This window comes from Diospyros lotus, chromosome 11, assembly GCF_014633365.1.
Source record: "Diospyros lotus cultivar Yz01 chromosome 11, ASM1463336v1, whole genome shotgun sequence".
Taxonomy (NCBI): Eukaryota; Viridiplantae; Streptophyta; class Magnoliopsida; order Ericales; family Ebenaceae; genus Diospyros; species Diospyros lotus.
Window position 1 is genome coordinate 30775580 of NC_068348.1, and position 21615 is coordinate 30797194.

The window sequence follows — 21615 nt, forward strand, 5'->3', positions numbered from 1 at the left end:
GAAAATTTTTGAATCTCAAGATTTATGCAATTCTATATTTGGTTAGGTTTAAACATTCTTAGGAATGTTGAATATTCTTTTCTCAGAATGATACATTCCTATGTTTTGTTTAAATATAATATTCTTGAGAATTCATGTTTTTTTTTAAATTACTCTTATTTAATTTTTTATTTAAAAATAATAAGTTCCTTCTACTATAAAAAATATTAGGACCACAACATCTTTAGAAAATCAAAAAAATGTCATTTTTTTACACATTATATATATATGCATGTGTATATATAATATATATACATAATATATATGTTTGTATGAATATCTACTTTAATATATATATATATATATAATATGTTTATATAGGGTTATAAAAAGATAAGGGGTGTTTTAGTCTTTTTATTTGTTAAAAATATTTTTAAATCTATGAGGAATTTGGATTCTCAACTCTCCATAGAAATCTTTTTGTGAAAAAATTGTTTAAAAATCATTCTTGGGAATCTTATTTCTCAAAATTATTTTTATAAAAAAGTTGTACCAAACATGAAAATATAGATTCTCACCCTAATATTCTTAAGAATTTTAAAATTTCTTCTATACCATATACCAAATACCTATTGGAATAAGGGTGGTGTGATTTTGATCAAGGGGAATGGTTGGTTGGTAGTTATGTTTGCAAATTAGGGTGATTTAGGGAGAAGATGGTCAACCTAGCTGTATAGACAGTGGTGACATCCACCTTATTTCCATCACTCAATGCAAAGGTGTTTGTGGGAACTTATAAATAGTCGAAAGTTCTTTGTGGGTTACCTCTAACGGTGAGGTTATTACCAAAAGTGTCTTTAACTTTATCTTCACAACTTGCCAATTTTAAGTTAAATTGCCATTGTTATTGGACCAAATTTATATTTTTTATCTTTATAATTTTATTTTTTTTATATAATCATTCAAATACTTCGTTGTTTTAATCACACCCCTATATTTGCAATTTCGAGTCAATTTAACCTCTGTACCTTAATATTTTTTTATGTAGAAATTCGAATTTTTCATTATTTCGATTACACCTCTCAATATATATTTTAAAATAAATTTAACCCTATACTTTGACATGTACAAAGTGTGACATGTATTTTGTCTATATATAAAAATATACAAATTAAATTGACTCGAAAATATAGATTCAGGAGTGTAATCGAAACTACGAAAATTGATTATCATATGAAAAAATGTCAAAATATAAGAATTAAATTGGTTCAAAAATAAAGATTTAAGAGTGTAATTAAAATAATAAAAAAATCCAAATGATAATATGAAAAAACATAAAAAATACAGGATCCAAATTTTAATTTGGCCATTGCTATCTCTATTCCTAACGCGTTTATGGTGTCACGTTTGGTTTCCAATGAACAGCCAGGGGGATGTATTCCTTTGTGGGCCATTTTAAGATGTAATTATAAAATGTAGTTTATCACCAAGAAAATCTTTTAGGGTAGTTTCTATCATTTTAAAAATATTTTGAGGTTATTTTGTAATTATAAAAAAATATTAAAAATATTTTTTTAACTTTGAACTGCATTTTTATTCCACGATCACGTTAGAGATAGAAATAATTATGTCTCTACTCTCTTTGTAACCTATGTTACACGAAAACAAAAATAGAAAACGTTTCTGATACGAAACGAAAATACGAAATAAATATTCTTTTTAAAAAAATAGGCATAAATAAGGTCTAAAACGAGAACGAAAACGTTTCAAAAATAAAAAAATAACTCTTGCAAGTCGTTTCCATGCAACATAGCCTGTAACTATTTTAGAAATAAGAGCAACTTATATTTATATTTGTTTGAATGGACAATAAAATTTACGTTTATATTTAATTATATAATTTTTATATTTTTTTATTAAAAATTATATTTACAAAAAAAAAATCTGTGTATTTTTTTTACATGTTTTCATTTTCTACTTTTTTTAAAGAAAAATATTATTGTTTAATTTCCATTTCGTATCGTATCTATTTTTCATTTCTATTTTTGTGCAATCCAAAAAATTACATCGGGATCGTGTTTTGATTTTTTCTATTTTGGAGTGTAAAATTTTAAATACAAAAATTTATATGTATTTCAAAAAAATTACATCGAGGTCACGAATGAGATTTTTCTTTTTTTAGTATTTTTTGTCAAATTCATTAATATTTGTCTACTTATTTTTTAATCTAAAATATATGATTTTACTAGTTAATTCCTCCATTGAGTATTACAATTGTTATATGATTAAAAATAAGGGTGTACAAACAGTCAGTTTGATTATCAAATCGATCGAAATCCACCAATTGATTAAATCGAATCGTGGAGTAAAATTGAATTGAATCGACTAATTAACTCAAAAAATCGAATTAACTGATAATCAGAAAAATCGAATCTAAACTATATAAATTGAACCGAACTAATTAAACTGAATAAACATAAAAAAATTGAAATAACTGATAAAAAATACACAAAATCGAAGAAAACGACATCGTTTTATAAATATCAAAACAATATCGTTTTAAAGTTTGGTTGGTTTTGTTAGTTCAGTTTTTTCAACCATAAAACTTAATCGAAAATCAAAGACCGAACTTTTGAGAAAAATTAATCGAACTAAACCAATATAAGAAAAAAATAGAACCAAATTAACAAGTTCTACCGATTCAGTTCACTTAATTTAGATATATCAAATTTCCCCCCTTCCCATGAGCATGCATTTTAGTTATAGAGGGAAAGAGTGAGGCTAAGTCCAGAGATATTTGAGTGACATTTTCCTACCAACTTGTTGGATTATTTGGAAGGTTATGGCGACTAGTTTTGGAGTAGGGTTGGACCCAAAAATTTATGTAAAAGAAGATTAATTTTTTTTTTGAGATATAAAATTATACATCACAAATTTTGAGATAAGTTGTAATTTTTTTAATTAATTTATTATTAAAAATTATTTTTTTAATATAAAAAATTAATTTTAATCATAGGCTATCTTGAGTTGAAGCCCAAAGTAGCTCACACGTGAATTCGCATCCTGCTTGAGGCTATGGATGATGATTCTTCGACAGTGTCCTTGATCAACTCCCTTTTGAGATCTATTTTTATTTGAACGTTGATAGTACTTATTTAAATTTGTCTAAGTTCACTAGATTTGATGTTTTTGTTTTGTGGATCGGTATTGGACGATCATATTGGCGTAACTTACATGCATTGCACAAGGGATTTCTTTGTGTTAGTCATTAGGTTTTGGTTTTGTTTTGTGAATCGGTGTTGGGACGATGATGTGAATTGACGTAATTTATATACATTGCATGAGGGATTTTTTTTTCTGTTAGTCGTTAAGTGTTTGGTTTTGTTTTGCGAAACAGTATTGGGACGATGATGTTGGCATATCTTACATGCATTGCACGAGGGATTTTTTTGTGTTGGAATCTAGAGGTTCATTAAAATATCATGATAACGGTTCATTTAGTGCTCTCAAATCAATGTTGTGACTCTTATCGTTATGGAGCGTTAGTAGCAGACAATTGATGGTTGTTTTGTCGAAATTAGTGATATTCAATCTTTTATTTCAAGAATCTAACTTTGTCGTTAACGATTTTGTCAAAACGAGTCGTTCTTGACAAATCCCTCAACAGATCATCGATTATGTTAATATTTTATTTTTAATTTTTTTAATACATAAAAAAAAGAACCTCCATTCATTGGGAAGCCCTTTTAGTGAATTATTTGAGAAAATTACTTATTTTTAACTTTGAAATGTAAAAATAAAAATAACTAAAAGAAATTAAAAGGTTAAAAGGGTAAATTTGACAATTTCATTTTCTGCGATTAAAGAAAAAAACAAAGATAAAACCAGCTAGTGGTGTCTGGTTTCTGGTATTCATATGAATTGTAGCTTGGGAACATTGAATCCTAATTCTGAATTTAGAATTAGGTTCACTGCATGTAGCCCCCCCTTCTCTCTCTCTTATCTTTCCTTTCCCAATATATAATTCACATCCCACAAATCTTATTCACATTCATCGGAACGAACCCCACTCCTCTCTCTCTCTCTCTCTTTCTTCCCCTCTTCTCTTCTCTCTCTTTTTGCCCTATCTACTAGGGTTCCGGATGATCGCTTCTCCGCTGCGCCTCTAATGCGTTCATCGTTCGACGCTCTACTAGCTGCTTGCACCGTCGTCTTGTTCGTGGATCTGCTCCTTTTTGCTCTCGATCGAGGGTTTTCGGGGCTCGAACGGCTAGGTTTCGTCCTACCTAGGGTTTTCCGTCCGCAATCATGCAGCAACTCGTCGGTTACAGTGGTAAGCCTCCCGATCTTGCGGTTTTTCGATCAATTCAGGCTTTCGTGTTTCAGTTTCTTGTTCGCTTGTTGAATCGTGATGTCGTGTAGATCTATGCTGTGTGTTCGTATGTAAGTGTAAGTTTCGGTTGAATTTTGTTGATCGGGTGACTTCCGGTGGCCTTTAGGGTGTTTTCCTCTGGATTCTTTTTCGTTTTATTTTTGATATTTCGAATTGGAAGGATTGGCTTGTTGATGATCTGTAAGATTTTAGGAGAGGGAAGTGATGTCTCTTATATATTTCAGGTCTGCCTTGTTAACGTCTATCGAGTTGGTCCCTCAGGTTTTCGATTGTTCCGCATGCTGTGTTTCTCGGTTATTTTACTAGTTTACCATATTTACGATTTGCTTTCAAGAATTAACGATCTATTGTTCTACACTTATGGGCTGTATGTGGTGGACGGATTCATCTTAAATTATTGGTCCGGAAATTGCATTGGATTTAGTAGTAACTGTTTGTATGTTTTTTTCTCATCTGGGATACAATATCTGGCTGTTGATGGGCTGAAACATAGATGCTAAGTACTTTTGGCATACTGTGATTTGTCAATCTCCAAGCTGGATCCATCTGGTTTGGCATTGTCTGTGGTTTTGCAAGCTGTACCTTGTATATTTATTTATCTAGTATGTGTTCCTAATATGGTTTCTCATGCATGTGTTTCCAGGAGAGGGTAATTTTTTCCCTGGGGCGTCAATTTACCCAAATCGTAAGGAATCAAATGCTTTTTTGTCCCGTGATCGTCATGTGGATGTCTTTTTTCCTAGCAAGAGGTCTCGCATCAGTGCACCGATTGTGTTCAGTGAAGAAAATTTTGAGGAGAAGCAGCCTGTCTCCATTGATGTGCTTCCTGATGAATGCCTCTTTGAGGTCTTCAGACGGCTCCCTGGAGGTGAAGAGAGAAGCACCTGTGCTTGTGTTTCCAAGCGCTGGCTTATGCTTTTGAGCAGCATATGTAATGATGAGATTTGCAGCAAGAAAGCCACTCAATCCTTGAAGACTGATGCAAAAACAAATTCCAGTGATAAAGATGAGCCACTGGCAAGTGTAAAAAGTGATGATGGTGCTGGTTCTGATGGTGATATAGTTGAAGGTGAAGGAGAAGATCAAGAGATAGAGAATTGTGGATACCTTTCCAGATGTCTGGAGGGGAAGAAAGCTACAGATGTAGGACTTGCAGCTATGGCTATTGGAACTGGTTCCTGTGGCGGGTTGGGCAAGCTTTCTGTTCGAGGAACCAGTTCTGCATGTGGATTAACTGACCTTGGTCTCAGGGCAATTGCGCGTTGCTGCCCTTCACTAAGGGTTCTTTCTCTGTGGAATGTATCATCCATTGGTGATGAAGGCTTATGTGAGATTGCTAAAGGCTGTCATCTCTTAGAGAAGCTTGATCTTTGCCACTGCCCAGGAATTTCAGACAAGGCTTTACTGGCAGTTGCAAAGAATTGCCCTAATCTGACCACTCTAACAATTGAGTCTTGTTCCAAAATTGGGAATGGAAGCCTGCAAGCTGTTGGTAGTTGCTGCCGCAATTTGAAGACTATTTCAATAAAAAACTGCCCGCTTGTTGGAGATCAAGGAATTGCTGGTCTCTTGTCATCAGCTGGTCCATGGCTGACAAATTTGAAGCTTCAGGTTTTGAACATCAGTGATATGTCTCTTGCCGTTATTGGACATTATGGCAAGGCAATTACTGATCTAGTCTTTAATGGCCTCCAAAATGTGACTGAGAGGGGCTTCTGGGTTATGGGTAATGCTCAGGGTTTGCAGAAGTTGAGGTCCCTTACTGTTTCCTCCTGTGGAGGAGTTACTGACTTGGGGCTTGAGGCTGTGGGTAAATGCTGTCCAAATCTAAAGCAGGTTTGCCTTCGTAGATGTGCTTTCTTGTCAGACAATGGGTTGGCATCTTTTTCTAGAGCTGCTATGTCTCTTGAGAGCCTGCAGTTGGAGGAATGCCACAGGATTACTCAGTCAGGGTTTTTTGGTGTTCTTTTGAACTGTGTTGGAAAATTGAAGACTCTTTCTCTGGCAAACTGTTTGGGATTTAAGGACTTTGCTTGTGGATTTCCTCCAATGTCATCTTGCACATCCCTGCGATCCTTATCCATTTGTAACTGCCCTGGATTTGGCAATGTTAGCATGGCAATGTTGGGCAGGTTGTGCCCGCAACTGGAGCGGATTCAACTGAATGAACTTCATGGGATATCAGATGAGGGGCTTCTCCCTCTCCTTGAAGGAAACGAGGCCGGTTTATTGAAAGTTAACCTCAGTGGCTGTATAAATTTGACAGACAAGGTGGTTTCTGTCATTGCCAAATTGCATGGACTCACTCTTGAACAGCTGAATCTTGATGGATGCAAGTATATTACCGATGCCAGCTTGGTGGCGATTGCCAATAGTTGCCTCTTTCTAAGTGAACTTGACATTTCTAAGTGTGCAATTACTGATTCTGGCATAGCAGCCTTGGCTGGTGCAGTTCAGCTCAATTTGCAGATACTTTCTGTGTCAGGTTGCTCTTACATATCAAAGAAGAGCTTGCCTGCCTTGGCCAATTTGGGCAGGACTCTTGTGGGGCTGAACATCCAGCACTGCGCTGCAATAAGCAGCAGCATGGTTGATGTGCTCGTGGAGAGACTCTGGCGATGCGATATCCTTTCATAAGCGCCGGGATTGAAACATCAAAAGCCGCATTCTGAATAAGGATGGTAGATGCAAGCAAAAGAGGTTGGACATAAGTAGGTAATACCAGTCTAGTTCAACTTTGTGTTTAGCAGCAAGTTTAGTTTTTGGGTCCATCGGTAATGGGTCTTAATGTTGTCCAGCGACCCGGTTCCTTTTTCCGGGGGAAATATGGCCTAGTACTCTTATTTTGCAGCTTACCCTAGCTGTTGGAAGAATTTTGGCATCCCCTGAACAACGGGATGCTGCTTTCTTCATGGTCATACTTCTCCGAGAATACCGCGTCAGGTTCTGGCTTTTTCTAGCTCTCTGGCTTTCTTTTCGTTTCTCCTTTTGTCAACCTGTTGGTCCGTCAGTGTTTTAGCATAATAGCCAATGCATCAATTACTGTGTGGTGCATAGGCTGTGGCTTTTATCAATATATATATATATATATGTATCATCAACTCTAGGTGTCTTCCGTGAGGTCGTGTAGGGTTGGTTGGTTACTTAGTGTGGTCTATGGTTGCTATTGGCAGTTCAAAGAGAGTGCGTGTGGCCTTGTGTTGTTCTCCTGGGGCTTTGGCCATGGCGGCAGGTTCTATTTAGTCCCTGCCGTGACAACCCTTGGGGGTTGTCTTTTTTTACCAAGGCCCTAGTTTTGCAGGCTTCACATGCGCTCTTTTGAGCTGTTCTACTCTGCAACCTGCGTGTGTCGAGCCATTATGCTCTTTTATGTAATGTCGTTGAATAAAAGGATGCTTCCTTCGTTAGTAGTTTTTATATTTTGGTGAACGAGTGCCCTACTACCCATTGTGATGATGTATGATATGGGGTTGTTTATTTTTTTATTTTTTTTTAGCACAATAATGCCACATGCATTGCACATCAAGTCAAGAGTTGTGGTTTGACCGTAAATTATATAAATCTAGTGCATGTAGGGGTGCTGCTGGTGCACATGGAACGGAATTTAAAAAAGCCGGAATGATATGCGTCGTGTGGTGTATGAAGAACAATTTGATCTGTCAAAAGTAAAATCATGTTAGAGATGATGTCTGTATTCTGTATGGACCCAAAGAACCCCCCATTCATCGTTTAAAACGTGAAGTTCAAGTAGGTATAAAAGGAGACGTGGTAAAATTGGATGGTGCATCTTTCTTTTCTGTTTTAACATTTCTTTGACCAGAATTGCAATCTCATTGAAAACATGATCCCAATTAAAATAACGCGTCTCATTTGCTGCCGCCCATGATTAATGCGCTGCTTCATTCTTCAACAATTCTGGGTGGACGGGGCGGCCAAATTTGAGGCTTCTTGGGCCAATTGGATCCGTTTAGACACTTATGGGTCCATTATTGTTGGGTCAATTTGACGCTCGTCGGGCCAATTGGGCCCAAAACACATTGAGCCTTAAATGCCATATTGGGCTTTTCAAACATCAGTTGGGCCTCGTATGATTCTCAGGCCCATCCAAAGGCCCAATAGGAAAAAGCCCAAACCCGACCAAACCTAGCATCTAATCTAACTTCTTGTTGGGCTTTGGGTTTCTGCCTTCAATTATTAACCAGTTCACTTCTACACGTTCCAACAATTTTGTACCGAATACATTTTATAACTTTCAATTAGATGGCAACTCCAAAATGTAAGAAGAAAAAAAGGAGCTTTAAAACGCAAAATTACAATAAAATACCCTTACAGTACAGAATGATATTATGCGAGTTAAGTGACACATCGATAGATAACTGCAGACTCAAGGATTTCTGTCGGTAACCATGCAATTATGATGCTCACAAGCTTACAGCCCATTTGTCCCTCGGTGAAATCTCATGACCGATCTCATGACCGAAATTCTTCAACAATTTCCCAAAATTTCCCATATCATCATGTCAATTTTACCTAGAAACTGAAGCACATTTGCAGGCATATAAATTAGGATAACAGGTGAACAATATTGTACAATGCTGCAATAGGATGCACAATCCCAATGACCAAACAAGCAAATCTTGAAAGCCATTGCACATTAAATGAGCAAACCTTGCTGCTGCCTATGGACAAGAAAATATAACCACCCTTCATACAAAATCTTTCAAGCCCTCATTGTTGAACGACCGAAGAAATTATTGATACCTCCTGTGACGTTCAGGATTAAGGTGAGATTGGGGGGGCAATCCATACAAATTCAGCTCCATTGCCTTCATTACTCCACTTCCTCCCTGTTGAGTTTAATTCTCCAATGCAACTGAATCCTGCACCAAGGTCACCTGGGCGTGATCTTCGACAAGAGGCACATTATCCACTTTGACCTCCGTGTGGCTCGGTTCAGCATTAGGAGCTCCCTCTTGCACGTTGGATACAATTTCAATTTTCTCATTGGGCAATGTGGTCTTATGAGATGCTGTTGTTTCGGTGAATGAGGTGCAAGATGCAGATTCATTAGATATGACGGTTTTCTCAGAAGGCAGTCTGGGTAGGGACTTCCTTTGTGGCTTCTTAAGATGGGGTGGAGGTCCTCTGGCAGTGTTATCTGGGGTCAACTTTTCATCCAAACTTAACCGACCAGGTCTGGAGTTGTGGTCGCTGTTTCCTTCAGAGTCTTTGGAGGGGGAGCTCTTCTTTCTACCAAACTTGGGAGATTTGGCTCTCGTTGGTGGTATCTGCACCAAAGTGCCATAAGCATCAAGACCAAACCAACACAAGAACTAAAGAATCAATTGGGACCATTACGGGTCCTCAAACAGCACAAGCCTTCTACTGTACCACCATTCCCATTTATTTCACACCTATCAACAACCCAAAAAGGTTAAACCATAAATTAGCTGAAGGTATTACTAGGACCTACAGTCAAATACCATCTTCAACCAGGTTGCTGGGATCTAATATGGTGGCGGTAAGGATTATCTTAACATAGAGCAAAAACAGGTATTTACTTGGGGATAGTGAAATTCAGCAAAGGCAACCAGTAGGATGCCATCTTTTCCAGATATAAGGGATATAATAAGACAAGACTTTGCTGGTACATGTCCACTGATTTTCAAGAACAGATGCCAGTCATATTGCAGGTTGAAAGATATTTTCAGTGAACTCATTGTTGAACAGAGAAATGATATAAAATTTTAGTGGAAACATTTAAAACACTTAATAAGAAATTCAATCAAAATGCATAGTAGATACGAAGGTCGCTTCTGGTAGCTTTTGGCTATTTTTTATTCTTTTAAAGCCTATAATTTAAAAATCATATGAAAGCCATACTTCAAGTTTATTTAAAAGGGCTTAGCATTAACACTACAATTTTTCATGAGTTTTTGAAAATTTTATATTGTTCTACCAAAATTCCAACAAGATTTTTTTGCCAAAAACGCATCATATTTTAATGCGACCAAGGTTATATTACTCATAGAGTGGCCACTTGTTCCCTTTGCCAATTAATTCTCCATTATGTGGTAGAAAATCAATGAAAATGACTCAAATTTCAAACATTATGTAGTGAGATCCTTCTTTCTTGAAGGAAACCACTAGAGGCCTCGTACTGATTTCAGGCATGTAGGCTTAATGATCTAGTGTTATTGTTAATCTGGACCAAACGTTTCTTGTCCCCTGCCTATGTTCATCCTGATGGCCAGAAAAACACCCCCACAACTTGTCTCATTTCTCATTTAATAAGCCCAGTTAAATAATTCTATAAATAAATAACTTTAACATCCCACACTTGAAGGAAACCAATGCAGACCTCATAAGGACAGGTAGGCTTAACGAGTACATAAGAAGTATTAACATGAGAATAGAATAGGACTAGGCCTACAAAAGGAAAAGCTTCATCATCTAGTGTTACTGTTAACCTGGACCAATGCTTCTTGTCCACTGTCCATGTTAATCTTGATGAACAAAAATGTTTCTAGAACTCATCTCATCTTCTCATGTAATGAATTCAATTTAAATGTCTATAAATAGATAACCTTAAATTCACATACTTGGAAAATCCCCCTTCTGTCTAGTACCAAGATTATTTCTTAGAACCTAACAGTTAAAGCAATAATTAACCCTCAGAATCTCACACTGTAAAGACTTATTGTTCAAACAGATTTTTTCTGGAGTTACACCTCATTCAGATTACCATCCAAACCCACTAAGAAGTCATCCCTAAAGATATAATTTGATGAATCTTATCCAAAAACTTTTCTTCAACCCAAAATTTTGCTAGTTAGAAACATTAATCGTGCAAGAAGACTTTCATTTTTAGCTTATGTTGTCTTATGGCAAATATGTTCACCATTACTATTATGGCAAATATGATTATGTATCTTTTATTAAGTAACCCTGCAATAAGACATCTATCACATGAATCTCCAACCAGCAAAACACTTACAACCAAGAAAGAAGTGAGAGATATTGTCATCTGTAGGTAAAGAAGTCAAATCACTTCTGAATTAGAATGAGAATGCAACATCTGTATTTGCCAAAGTTTTTGAATATCTGAACCTCTTCGGTTTTACATGCCAATTAAAGGTTTAAGTAATGACACCAAGATGATAATATCTTAGCTCCAAATTTAACAGCCTTCTCCCAAACTAAGATTGTTACCTTTCCTCTATATTCTACCATGAACAAAAGCTTGGAAGTTGCACACACCAGTTATATCTCTATCTTTCTATTCTATCTCCTCCATATTCTTCACATAAAAAGGAGAGTCAATGCTCTATTTGTTGATGACCAATTAACAATTCATTATTCACATGTTCCAGGAATCCTCATAAAGGAAAGGAATTGTGTTACATACTCAACGGCCAGCAATTTTTCCAACATGGATTAAGCTTATGAGGATGATCTATTTTAAAAGACCCTACTAATAAACAAGTTAAAAGTTTCAGATACCAAAATTCTTAAAACTAAGGAGTTTGTAGGTAAGGGTGCAAAAAGTAAACATGGCCAATTGGATCCTCAAATTGCCATATGCCAACTGTACAAGTCTAGCATAAAGGCATACAATCTTATATGTCACATATATATAGACATATGATTCAAAGATAATAATAAGGAATAATATCACTAGTTAGGATAGCTAGACTTCAACAAAATCATGAAATTGTACTAACTCAGAGGTGCAGGAAATCAACTTCAGCACTATTCAAATTTGAACAAGAACAAGAGTATGGATACAAAGTCAATATACGTTTACTACAAAGTTATACTTGAAATTAAATTGGACATATTGAATTTTAGAATTCTTAAGAGTTAAAATGCTCAAGGGAGAAGGGATTCGGTGATGTTATCATAGTACTATTAATCTCAACTTATTTCTTCAAACTTATAACTTTTAGTATGGCAGAGCTGTGGCTAAACGTGCCAATCCCAAATGCTTTAACATAAGAAAGGAAGATTAAAAAGGATACCATTGGAAATGTGATTTACATCAATTGGAAAGTGCCCCTGCATAGGTTCAGAAAATGGACACAACAAAGATGGCACCTTCAACATGTCACATCCATAGAGGTGTCCAACATGGACAAGGACAGACAAGACAAGTGCTTTATAGCCTTTAAGGCCTTTTTTTTTTTTTTATCCAGAATAGCAATAAGTGAATTAATATGTCATCTTATGAACAAAGGTGAGAAACTTGTTCTGGAGCACTTGTCATATGAAGTTACCTTCTTCAACTCTGGCTTGGGAGGTGGAGGTTCCTGATAGAAGCTTGGCATGGGTGTCGCTTTAAAAGTCAAACTTTTCCTCAACATTTTAATCTCAGCTTCTTGAGTTTCCTGTTTGAATTGTAGCAGTCATACACAAACATTTAATGGATGATAATTTCCACCCAGAAGCTTGAAGCCAGTGGAACAGTGGCATATACCTTGGTTTTGGCTCGCATGTTACTCTTTTCTACCTCCTTTGCATGAATCTTCTCCTCAAGTTTGGAGTAGAACTGCATAAACAAAATATAAAAATGATCCCAAGCAACTGGCCCATCTCCTGCTCTAAAGAATTATAAAAAAAATCTAACCTCTTTTCTCTTTTCAGCTCTTTGGTCACACCTAAAACTGAAATTGTAAAATGGGAGAGTACCCACTCTTTGAGGTTTAGCCTCTCCTGCGCGGGGGCTTCTGTCATGTAGTTAAGACCTGACAATAATATGAACAATGAATCATAACAGATAGGTGTTTAGGCTACCACCCTTCTGCTTAAGGAAGGAAATGGAGCTTAGAAAGGTGGCAGCACATGTAGGATACAGAGCAGATTCTGTGCTTCCTTCTGCTTTACTTGGGTGGCTCTTTTTCAATGAATTCAGTTTTGTTTTCTCCCTGTGGTCAGGAAATTACAGTTCAGAACTGACTGGAAGAAAGTCTTTCAGTGATAGATAAAGACTTCTATCCAAATGTCAAAACAAAAAAGAAATTTCAAACAGGAAGGCTACTAGAATCTATGAAGAACCCTGAGATTCTCTCCACACTAATGAATTGGGGCAAACAGTTTTCCATAGATATTGGGCTCCATGAGATAGCAAGCAAGTACTCTATGGTAGCAAGCACAAAAATGAACGTACATGAGGCCTTCAGACTGTAGCACATTCATAGCAGATGATGCTGCATCACATTTTCCAGATGGCTGCTACATGCAAATAGAAAAATGCAACAATTGTTAGTAAAATATACAACAGCATATCCAACCTTTATTCCACTATATGGGGTCGGCTACATGAATTCTAAACTTCTATGTGGGTTACGCCCCAACAGATAGTTTGTATATAATTCATATTTGGATCCGACTAAGTTTTATGCTGACTGTCGGCTACCTAACGCAACTTTCCTCCTTTGTTCGGGCTTGAGACCTACAGTGGATAACATCCCCTGGCGGAGTAATGATGAAATGAAGTTTCAACACCATTTTCATATGGAGAAGTTTCATGAGATGGTGGTGAATGAAGATAATTGATATAGTTGTGTTCCATCACTTAGTTGATATAATTGTTAGTAAAATATGATAATAATAATTAATGCATACATTCACATCAATATATCAGTGTTAGCAGCATAAAAGAAAAGACATGAACACCATTTACCTTGGTAGTGCGAATGTTTGGGGTTGGTTTGGATTTGCTGTCAGAAACTTCCCTGTCGTTAGTTGATTTACTCCTCATTCCAAGGGCAAATGATTGTTTTGGGTGTGAATCTGAAGCCAAGGAACCATTTGAAGGACTAGAATTTGTATCTGTGCCTTTTGGGTCTTTCTTTTTCAACATTGTCACAGTATGTTTGGGGCTAGAACAGTTTTCATTTTTCATCTTACCTTCACCCTTTTGTGGTTTAGGATTCTTTGACTGATCTATCTGTTTCACTTTAAGCTCCTAGACGAAAGATGAACATATAAGTTAATTTCAATTAAACCACCGTTGATGCACATTTTCTACTTTCACACAGAAATACATTAAGAACTACAAAACTAAACAGTAAAAGAAGCATCTCCTACCTTAGAGGTAATGGAACCATTAGTCTCAGCATGTACAGTTGTCTTATCTAACAGTGCATCATTCAATGAGTTACTGGTTCTGCCATCCTCCAATCTGTCAGCAATTTCTGGTGTCCCATTTGAACCTGCAATCTCAGAGCCACTCAAAGGAACCTCGCTCACTTTCTCTGAAAAATCTTCTTCAGCGGCAGGAAGTTGTTTGTCAACTTCATTGTCAGGGCTCATCCTGTTTAATGAGTCACATATAGCATTGCTAGCCTCCATTGGGAACTATAATCACAATAAATTCAACAGATAAGACCTATCAGATTCTAGGATTAAGTGAATTCAAGCAACAAGTCAGAGTAAGGGTGAAACACTGAACTTTGAACCATAATTAAAGGAAAGAAATATGCCAAAAGAAGCCTTCCATGGTAACCATAGTCAAGAAATTAGCTTCCCTCCATGAATTTTCAGACAACAAAAGCCCCTAGCAATCAAGTACAAGTTATCGCACATGATAAACCCTAAACTATATAATTGATTCACGCAATGTAAAACTAAAAAATATCGCATAAAGATTCCAGTCAACTCCCAAGAAAATACAGAGAGATAGTTGTCCAGAAACAGTTCTTCAGGCAGAAGATCAGAGCCACAGAAACCAAGCCAACAAGCCTCAGAAACCAAACGATAAAAAAAATAAAATAAAATAAATAAAAACCTCAGAAAGACAAGTTCTATACCATATTCTCATCATATTTTACTTAATCAAAAAGGATAACTAAACATCCAGGACCATTTGCTAAGTCAGGAAGTCGCTAGTAAAACAAATCAATTGATTCAAGAAAGAGGAAATACTGAAAATGAGCGCACGCGAGTAGATCTCCAAACCCCATGAAAAGATCCACCGCTCCGATTACAAGTTCAAACAAAACGAAAGCACAATCATCTCTACGCAACACAAAACACCCAGATTAATCCCATCGCCTTACATTAATCCTTTCCCAAACCCACATGCAAACTTCTCCTACATACACATACATAACCAGCCATCCAGCAAATCCATGTGCCAAATTTACACAAAATTAACCTTCAAATTGCAATCACGCATCGATATAAGCGTAGCTTACCCGTTCCAGAATACGAAGATCATCAAACGAAGGCCATTAGATGAAAGAAAGCTGTGAATGGCTTTGAAGGATCTGAGGAGGCCGATAGAGATACGAATCGGAACCCTAAGGCCGCGACTCCTCGGAAAAATTTTGTGAGACTGAAGTTGAAAATTTGTGTGTGTGAGAGAGAGAGAGAGAGAGGAGAGAGAGAGAGAGATTATTCGATTTTTTGAAATGCGACGAGTCCGCTGTGTAAACTTTGTTGGTTTTTGGATTTGAAATCCAATCCAGTCCACTCCACTCCCATCCAGCTCACTCTCCCTCACTCTCCTTATTGGACAGAGAGAGAAAGATACGGTGTGTGCCACGCCCACCGGCTTTCTGTACACTCCAAACCTACCCAAGTCACTGTTACTGTGACTCTGACTGCCCTACAAAATTCTACCAAAAGTCAAATATTTCTTCCTTTTGACTCCTCAAAGAGATAATTTTCATTTTTCTTGTCTTCAATTTCTTAACACAAATTATAAAAATATATTAGAATAAATTCACACCACATTTATGAAATTAAAAATTTTATTATAAAAAATATTAAAGTTCAAATTAGCCCATAATTTTTTCAATTACAATCAGACCCAATTTTTAATTTGTGACCTTATTATTCCAATACTTATGTTTTGAGACCAATTAAACCCAAAATAACTTTCCCTTTAACAAGTGATATTCACTTTATTCTATTTTAAAATAATTTTTTATTTTTTTTTATAAAAGGTAAAAAACTAGAAAGAAGAATAGGTGATCTTCGTGAAATCCATTCCAAAGATTCTAAATCTCTAAAATCTCAATTTAGTAATAAGCCCACAATCGATTGTAAATCGATATCTAGAATGTCAACTCTTTTTTTTTTTTCTCATTCTTCATCTCATGTAATATCATTTTCAATGCAATAATAATATTACAATAGTAAAGCTACAAATTAAAAATTAAATCTGATCGATCATAATTAAAAAAATCGTGAATTATGTATTGTGTCAATGTATAAAAATTATTTATTAAAGTTATTTATAAATATAATATTTATGAGACCTTAATTAATTCAAACCCAATAAGAAGTTTGAAGAAATAGAAATGTGAGGAATGGATGATGATGGAGACTCATAAGCTAGTGCTTGGAGAGGTAGGTTCTTCGGTCTCGTAGGCATTCGATCACCAATTTACTAGCACCAAAAACATTCCTACCACCATTTGCTTATGAGGATCATCACACATCATCATAATCACTCAATTAATCGTTTGAAAATTCATATTGCCTGCCGCAGCGTTTCTAGAAAACAATGTTATTAATTTGATGTGATAGTGACTTTTAATGTTTAAGAAAACACATTTGCAATACTAATGTTAAAAATATCAAATTTTGAGATTATTGCTCTCGAGCGATCTCTGGTCACTTATATTTTTTATTTCAATAAAAGAGATAAATTATAGATAAAGATTTTGCCTCACTGCGCAGAGCAAAAAATTAAACCTATGATCTATTGATACGAATCTTAACTTATCGTGGCTCAACCACTTCACCCGTGTCTTAAAAATTATAAAAAAAAAAAATAAAAACAAATCTTAGGTGATGATAAGAAGGATTCGATTTGGTGTAATACCTAACTTGGTCCAAAATATGAGTTTATTTCGATATTGTTATATGTATTTCCCGCATCACCCCGCATGGGCCAGACTCGGTCCGATAGACCGGCCCAATTACCCAAGGCCAAGAAGGCCCGGACGACCTCGTCAAGGAAGGTCCAGCCTCCATCAAAGATCCGGAACTCGTAAAGCGAGCGTATGGCGAGCTCCCGGTAATCCCCCAACGAGCTCGGAGCAACCGACTAACGAGCTCCTGAAATATCCTCCAGATCGCTGGACCATCCAGGTCGCTCGCCTAAAACCTCCAGCTCGCATGAGCGGCAAAGCTGCTGAGAAGTCAGAGGTAGGGTCCGATCACTTTATCTGTAACAGCCTATGCCCCTCGTAATGAGGATCCCACTCCCGGTCTTGCGAAGGCGGTAAGAACTATTTGTCCCCCATTATACAAACACTGTATTTTTATATATTATCTAGATTGTAAAAGTCCCTCAAGGAAAATGGAAATAAAGGGGGCCATGAGGAGCAAAGAGGGGAGGGAGAAGAGAATAATCAGATACCGCCACTCTGGGAGAATAATCAGATGGCGGCCGTGGACTAGGCATCGTTCTGGCCGAACCACGTAAAAGATTCTGGTGTACACGCTTGGAACTTTGGGGGGGGTTCCTTCCTTCTCGGTATTTTTTTTTTTGGATTGACTCACCGCGGCCCAAAACGAATCACGGTCGGCCGAAATCAAACGTCGACAGACATCAACTTAGATGAACGCCAACGTCTATCCAAAAAGTAAAACTTAGGTTAATGTGAAACTTTTGTTTTCATTTCATAGGTAAAAATAAGAAGATTAAGGTTAGATGTCTACAAAATATGGTATGTGCTATTTAATTGTATTCAATTCATTGTCCAACCTATAAAATTAGTTATAATGTTGTAACTAACAATCTTATTCAAGATTTATAGAATCAAATAACATTAAGGGTCACTCACAAATCTAATAATATTTTGAGACCTCATGAGAGAACATCGAGACTCACAAAATTTTTTCACTTTTTAAACCTGAACCACTCTGGCATGACATGGGATTATATTAAGACCATATGAGAAAACACCCACCTAAGGGTAAATCACATCAAAGATCATTAAATTTTAGTGTGTTTTTCATTTTGATTACTAAACTTTAATTCTTTTCAATGTGATCACAAAAGTTTAAAAAGTTTTACAATGTGGTCACATATAAGATTTTTCAGCCACTTTATAATCGGAGTGGGTGACGTGGCTCTGATGTGATAAATAATAAATATTATTATATATTGACACGTGGCACATTCTGATTGGTTGTTATTGCACAATAATTTTTATTATTTGTCATATTAGCCAAAAAAATCTTATTTGTGACCCTATTACAAAATTTTTTAAACTTCTGTAATCACATTGAAAAAAATTAAAGTTTAGTGACCAAAATAAAAAACACACTAAAATTTAGTGATTTTTAGTGTGATTTACCCACCCATCTAAGTTCACAAAGTTTAAATTCGATTTCTTTGATCCGCAAACACTACCACATTTCATTAAGTTACGAGGTTGTTATACTAATTTTAGCTAACAACTTTGCCTCCATTTATGGTTTGATATCAATTTCAAATAAATAAATAAATAAGTGTTGCATTAGTAGTCAAAGATCAAATATAAGATGTATTGGATAAAAAAAACATAAACTCTAAGCATATAACATGTGTATTGGTTATTGCAATATTGATTTAATCTAATTGATACTAACTTTAAGTATAGTTAACTATAGTTCAAATCAAATGTTTTCTAGCACCAAATAACCTTTAATTCTAATTACGCCTAGAAAGAATTGTTAAGAAAATAAAAGGTTTCAAAGCATGAAATTGTTAGCCACATACATGCTACCATCATATGCTGTGTGAAAAGTTAAGAGTAAAATAAAAAAAAAAATAATATTTAAAAAAAAGAAAAATATAAACATTAAAGAAACAAGTAAAAAAAAATATGAGGGCATTTTTTATAAAATTATAAAAAAATAATTATTTAATTTAAAAATAAACATAAATTTCATAATGCATTCAAACAAATATAAACATAAGTTTTAATATTCGTAAACCATGATTTACTAATTAAAAACAAACAATAATTTTAAAAAAAATCCATCTCTAATCTTTTCGTAAACGAAAATACATTTAAATATTTTTTTAATATTACAAAATGATCCACAAATGTTTTTTTTTTTGAAATTTCTCGACGTTTCGATACAAGAAATGTTTCAAAAAGACTAAAATAAAACCCTCAAAGCGTTCACGGGGGAGAAGACCTAAAACTCAACTAGAAAGTTTTGGAACAAGTGAAGGTTAAACATAAGGATTCTAGAAGACATAAAACTACGATATGTCAACCATAAGATGACTTGTAATTTGTATTGTTCTTGTTCTATCTTGAATAGAGAAACCCACATTATATTTAACCCATATCTATGTCAAACTTTATCTGAAATTTTGTACCTATTTATATTTTTTATTACTAAACCTATAATATTTATCCTATTTAAATTGAATAAATTTGGGTGCTAAAAATTTAGGTTAGTTCGTGACACTATTAAAAGATTCGTGAGAGTGGAAAAAATTTTAATCTCATATGATATGAGAATTTTAGTTTTAGAACAAAATTTCAAATAAAAAGTTAATCAAATATAATTTAAAACATAGATTCCAAGAAGCCAAACCAAACCCACAGTTCCACGTTGAGTTTTAAGAAAAATTACAACCCATCCCATAGTCATATGTTGTCAAGCATTCCTAAGTGATGTTGCTTGTTAATTGAGACTCAACTCTCTTACCTCTTAAGAATGTTAGTGCTTGTATAGCTTAATATGGGATAATCGAGCGTGATTGTTACTAAGTCTTCCTTTGTGACATGACTTTTATGTTAATCTTGAGTGATATTCGATCCATAATTAACGAACTATCTTAGGGACATTCTTCCGACAACTAGAGTGTTAGTGACATGTGTCACTTTTTCAATAAGAATTATATGTCACTCTAGAATTGACTTATAAGAAGATTAAGAATCCCCATCACCTAGTCTTATAGGGTTGAAATCAAATTAAAGAAGTATATTTTCAAAGTAAAAAATGCCAATATGAGCCTTCCAAGAGAAATCTCTCTAATTTGAAGATCAAGAAAAAGTTACCACCTTATGTTTGGCTTTCACATAAATAATAATTTAACAATTTTATACTTTGAGTCTGCTAATAATGTTTTGAGCCTCTCTAATCCTTATTATATATGGGAAAGGAGCACCGACACCAAGGAAAGATGCTCTTTGTTTTGAGCATCTACCTTTAATGTTACATTAAAATAATCCTTGCCACCTAATAAAAGGGTCTTGCAATATGACAGCACCTTCTTCACGAAAATACAAGGACAGAATAAAGTTAAAACACTCTTTGAAGTGAGAATCTCTAATTAAGGTGCTTCAGCTAAAACATAAAGACTCCTAGTAGCTTGCCAAGTTAATGTTAGCAAAACAAACATACAAATTGACAACCTGAGATTTGCTGGTTAAATATAGCCCTTGCTAACTAACAAGTGCCAAGTGCTAAGTGGTTTTCAAATTAATTAGTTTTATTATTTGTTTCTTTAAATCTATTGCACATCGTAGTCTTCTCTTCTTCCATCTATAGTCATTTTTGGATTTCCACAACCACATGTAGTTATTTTTGGTTACCTCACAATTTATTTGCTTTGTTCTATATTTAATTGGGTAAATCCATATTTTTGTCCACGTATTTTTATATTTTTTTTCGTGTAACGATCCAAATTTTTCATCATTTTAATTACACCACTGCACTTGATTTTTAAGTTAATTTAATCTTTTTTTTATAACTCGAACTTTTGTTGTTTTGATTATGCCCCTAAAACTACATTTTTGAATCAATTTAACTCGTATATTTTTATATGTAAAAAAAATAAAATAAAATGACAAAATACACTTCACACTCTATTTATGTCAAAATACAATATTTAAATTAACTCGAAATTCAAAAATACAGCTCCAGAAATGTAATCAAAATAATAAAAAGTTCAAGTTGTCATACGAAAAAAAATTAAAATACAAGAGTTAAAATGATTTGAAAATACAAATTTAAGAATGTAATTAAAATAACAAACTAGAATACTTATTGAAATAACAATGTCATTTGGGAAATTCTATAATACTTATTGATATTAGTATTTTATATAATGTAAAAAGTGTAATATATAATATAAATAATACATATAGTTATTATGTAAAAACCTTTCATGTGTACAATTCTTGTTTTTTGTTGTATAAAACACCATTCATATTATTCATTATATTTTTTACCTTATACAGAATATCGATACCCTTAACTACCATAAGTTTATAATA

General features: G+C 34.8%; 2 protein-coding genes across 8 annotated transcripts; one reads left to right on the forward strand and one right to left on the reverse strand.

Moving 5' to 3' along the window:
- The first annotated feature begins 3981 nt into the window (after positions 1–3981).
- Positions 3982–7791, forward strand: LOC127812616 (EIN3-binding F-box protein 1). Its single transcript, XM_052353054.1, has 2 exons — positions 3982–4312; positions 5016–7791. Exons 1-2 carry the CDS (start codon positions 4288–4290, stop codon positions 7007–7009), a joined length of 2019 nt encoding a protein of 672 aa, XP_052209014.1. The 5' UTR covers positions 3982–4287; the 3' UTR covers positions 7010–7791.
- A 1105-nt stretch (positions 7792–8896) lies between these two features.
- On the reverse strand, positions 8897–15821 carry LOC127812617 (protein WVD2-like 5). 7 transcript variants are annotated; one of them, XM_052353059.1, is made up of 10 exons: positions 15571–15820; positions 14462–14731; positions 14282–14339; positions 14055–14164; positions 13539–13603; positions 13225–13296; positions 12999–13098; positions 12849–12920; positions 12649–12759; positions 8897–9660 (listed from the first exon to the last, which is right to left on the reverse strand). In XM_052353059.1, exons 2-10 carry the CDS (start codon positions 14723–14725, stop codon positions 9229–9231), a joined length of 1284 nt encoding a protein of 427 aa, XP_052209019.1. In that variant the 5' UTR covers positions 14726–14731; positions 15571–15820; the 3' UTR covers positions 8897–9228. The 7 variants fall into 7 exon arrangements, with proteins under 7 accessions (XP_052209019.1, XP_052209020.1, XP_052209017.1 ...); XM_052353060.1 differs by having other exon boundaries at positions 13539–13600; positions 15571–15819; XM_052353057.1 differs by having other exon boundaries at positions 12999–13095; positions 14055–14339; positions 15571–15821.
- Positions 15822–21615: the final 5794 nt, after the last annotated feature.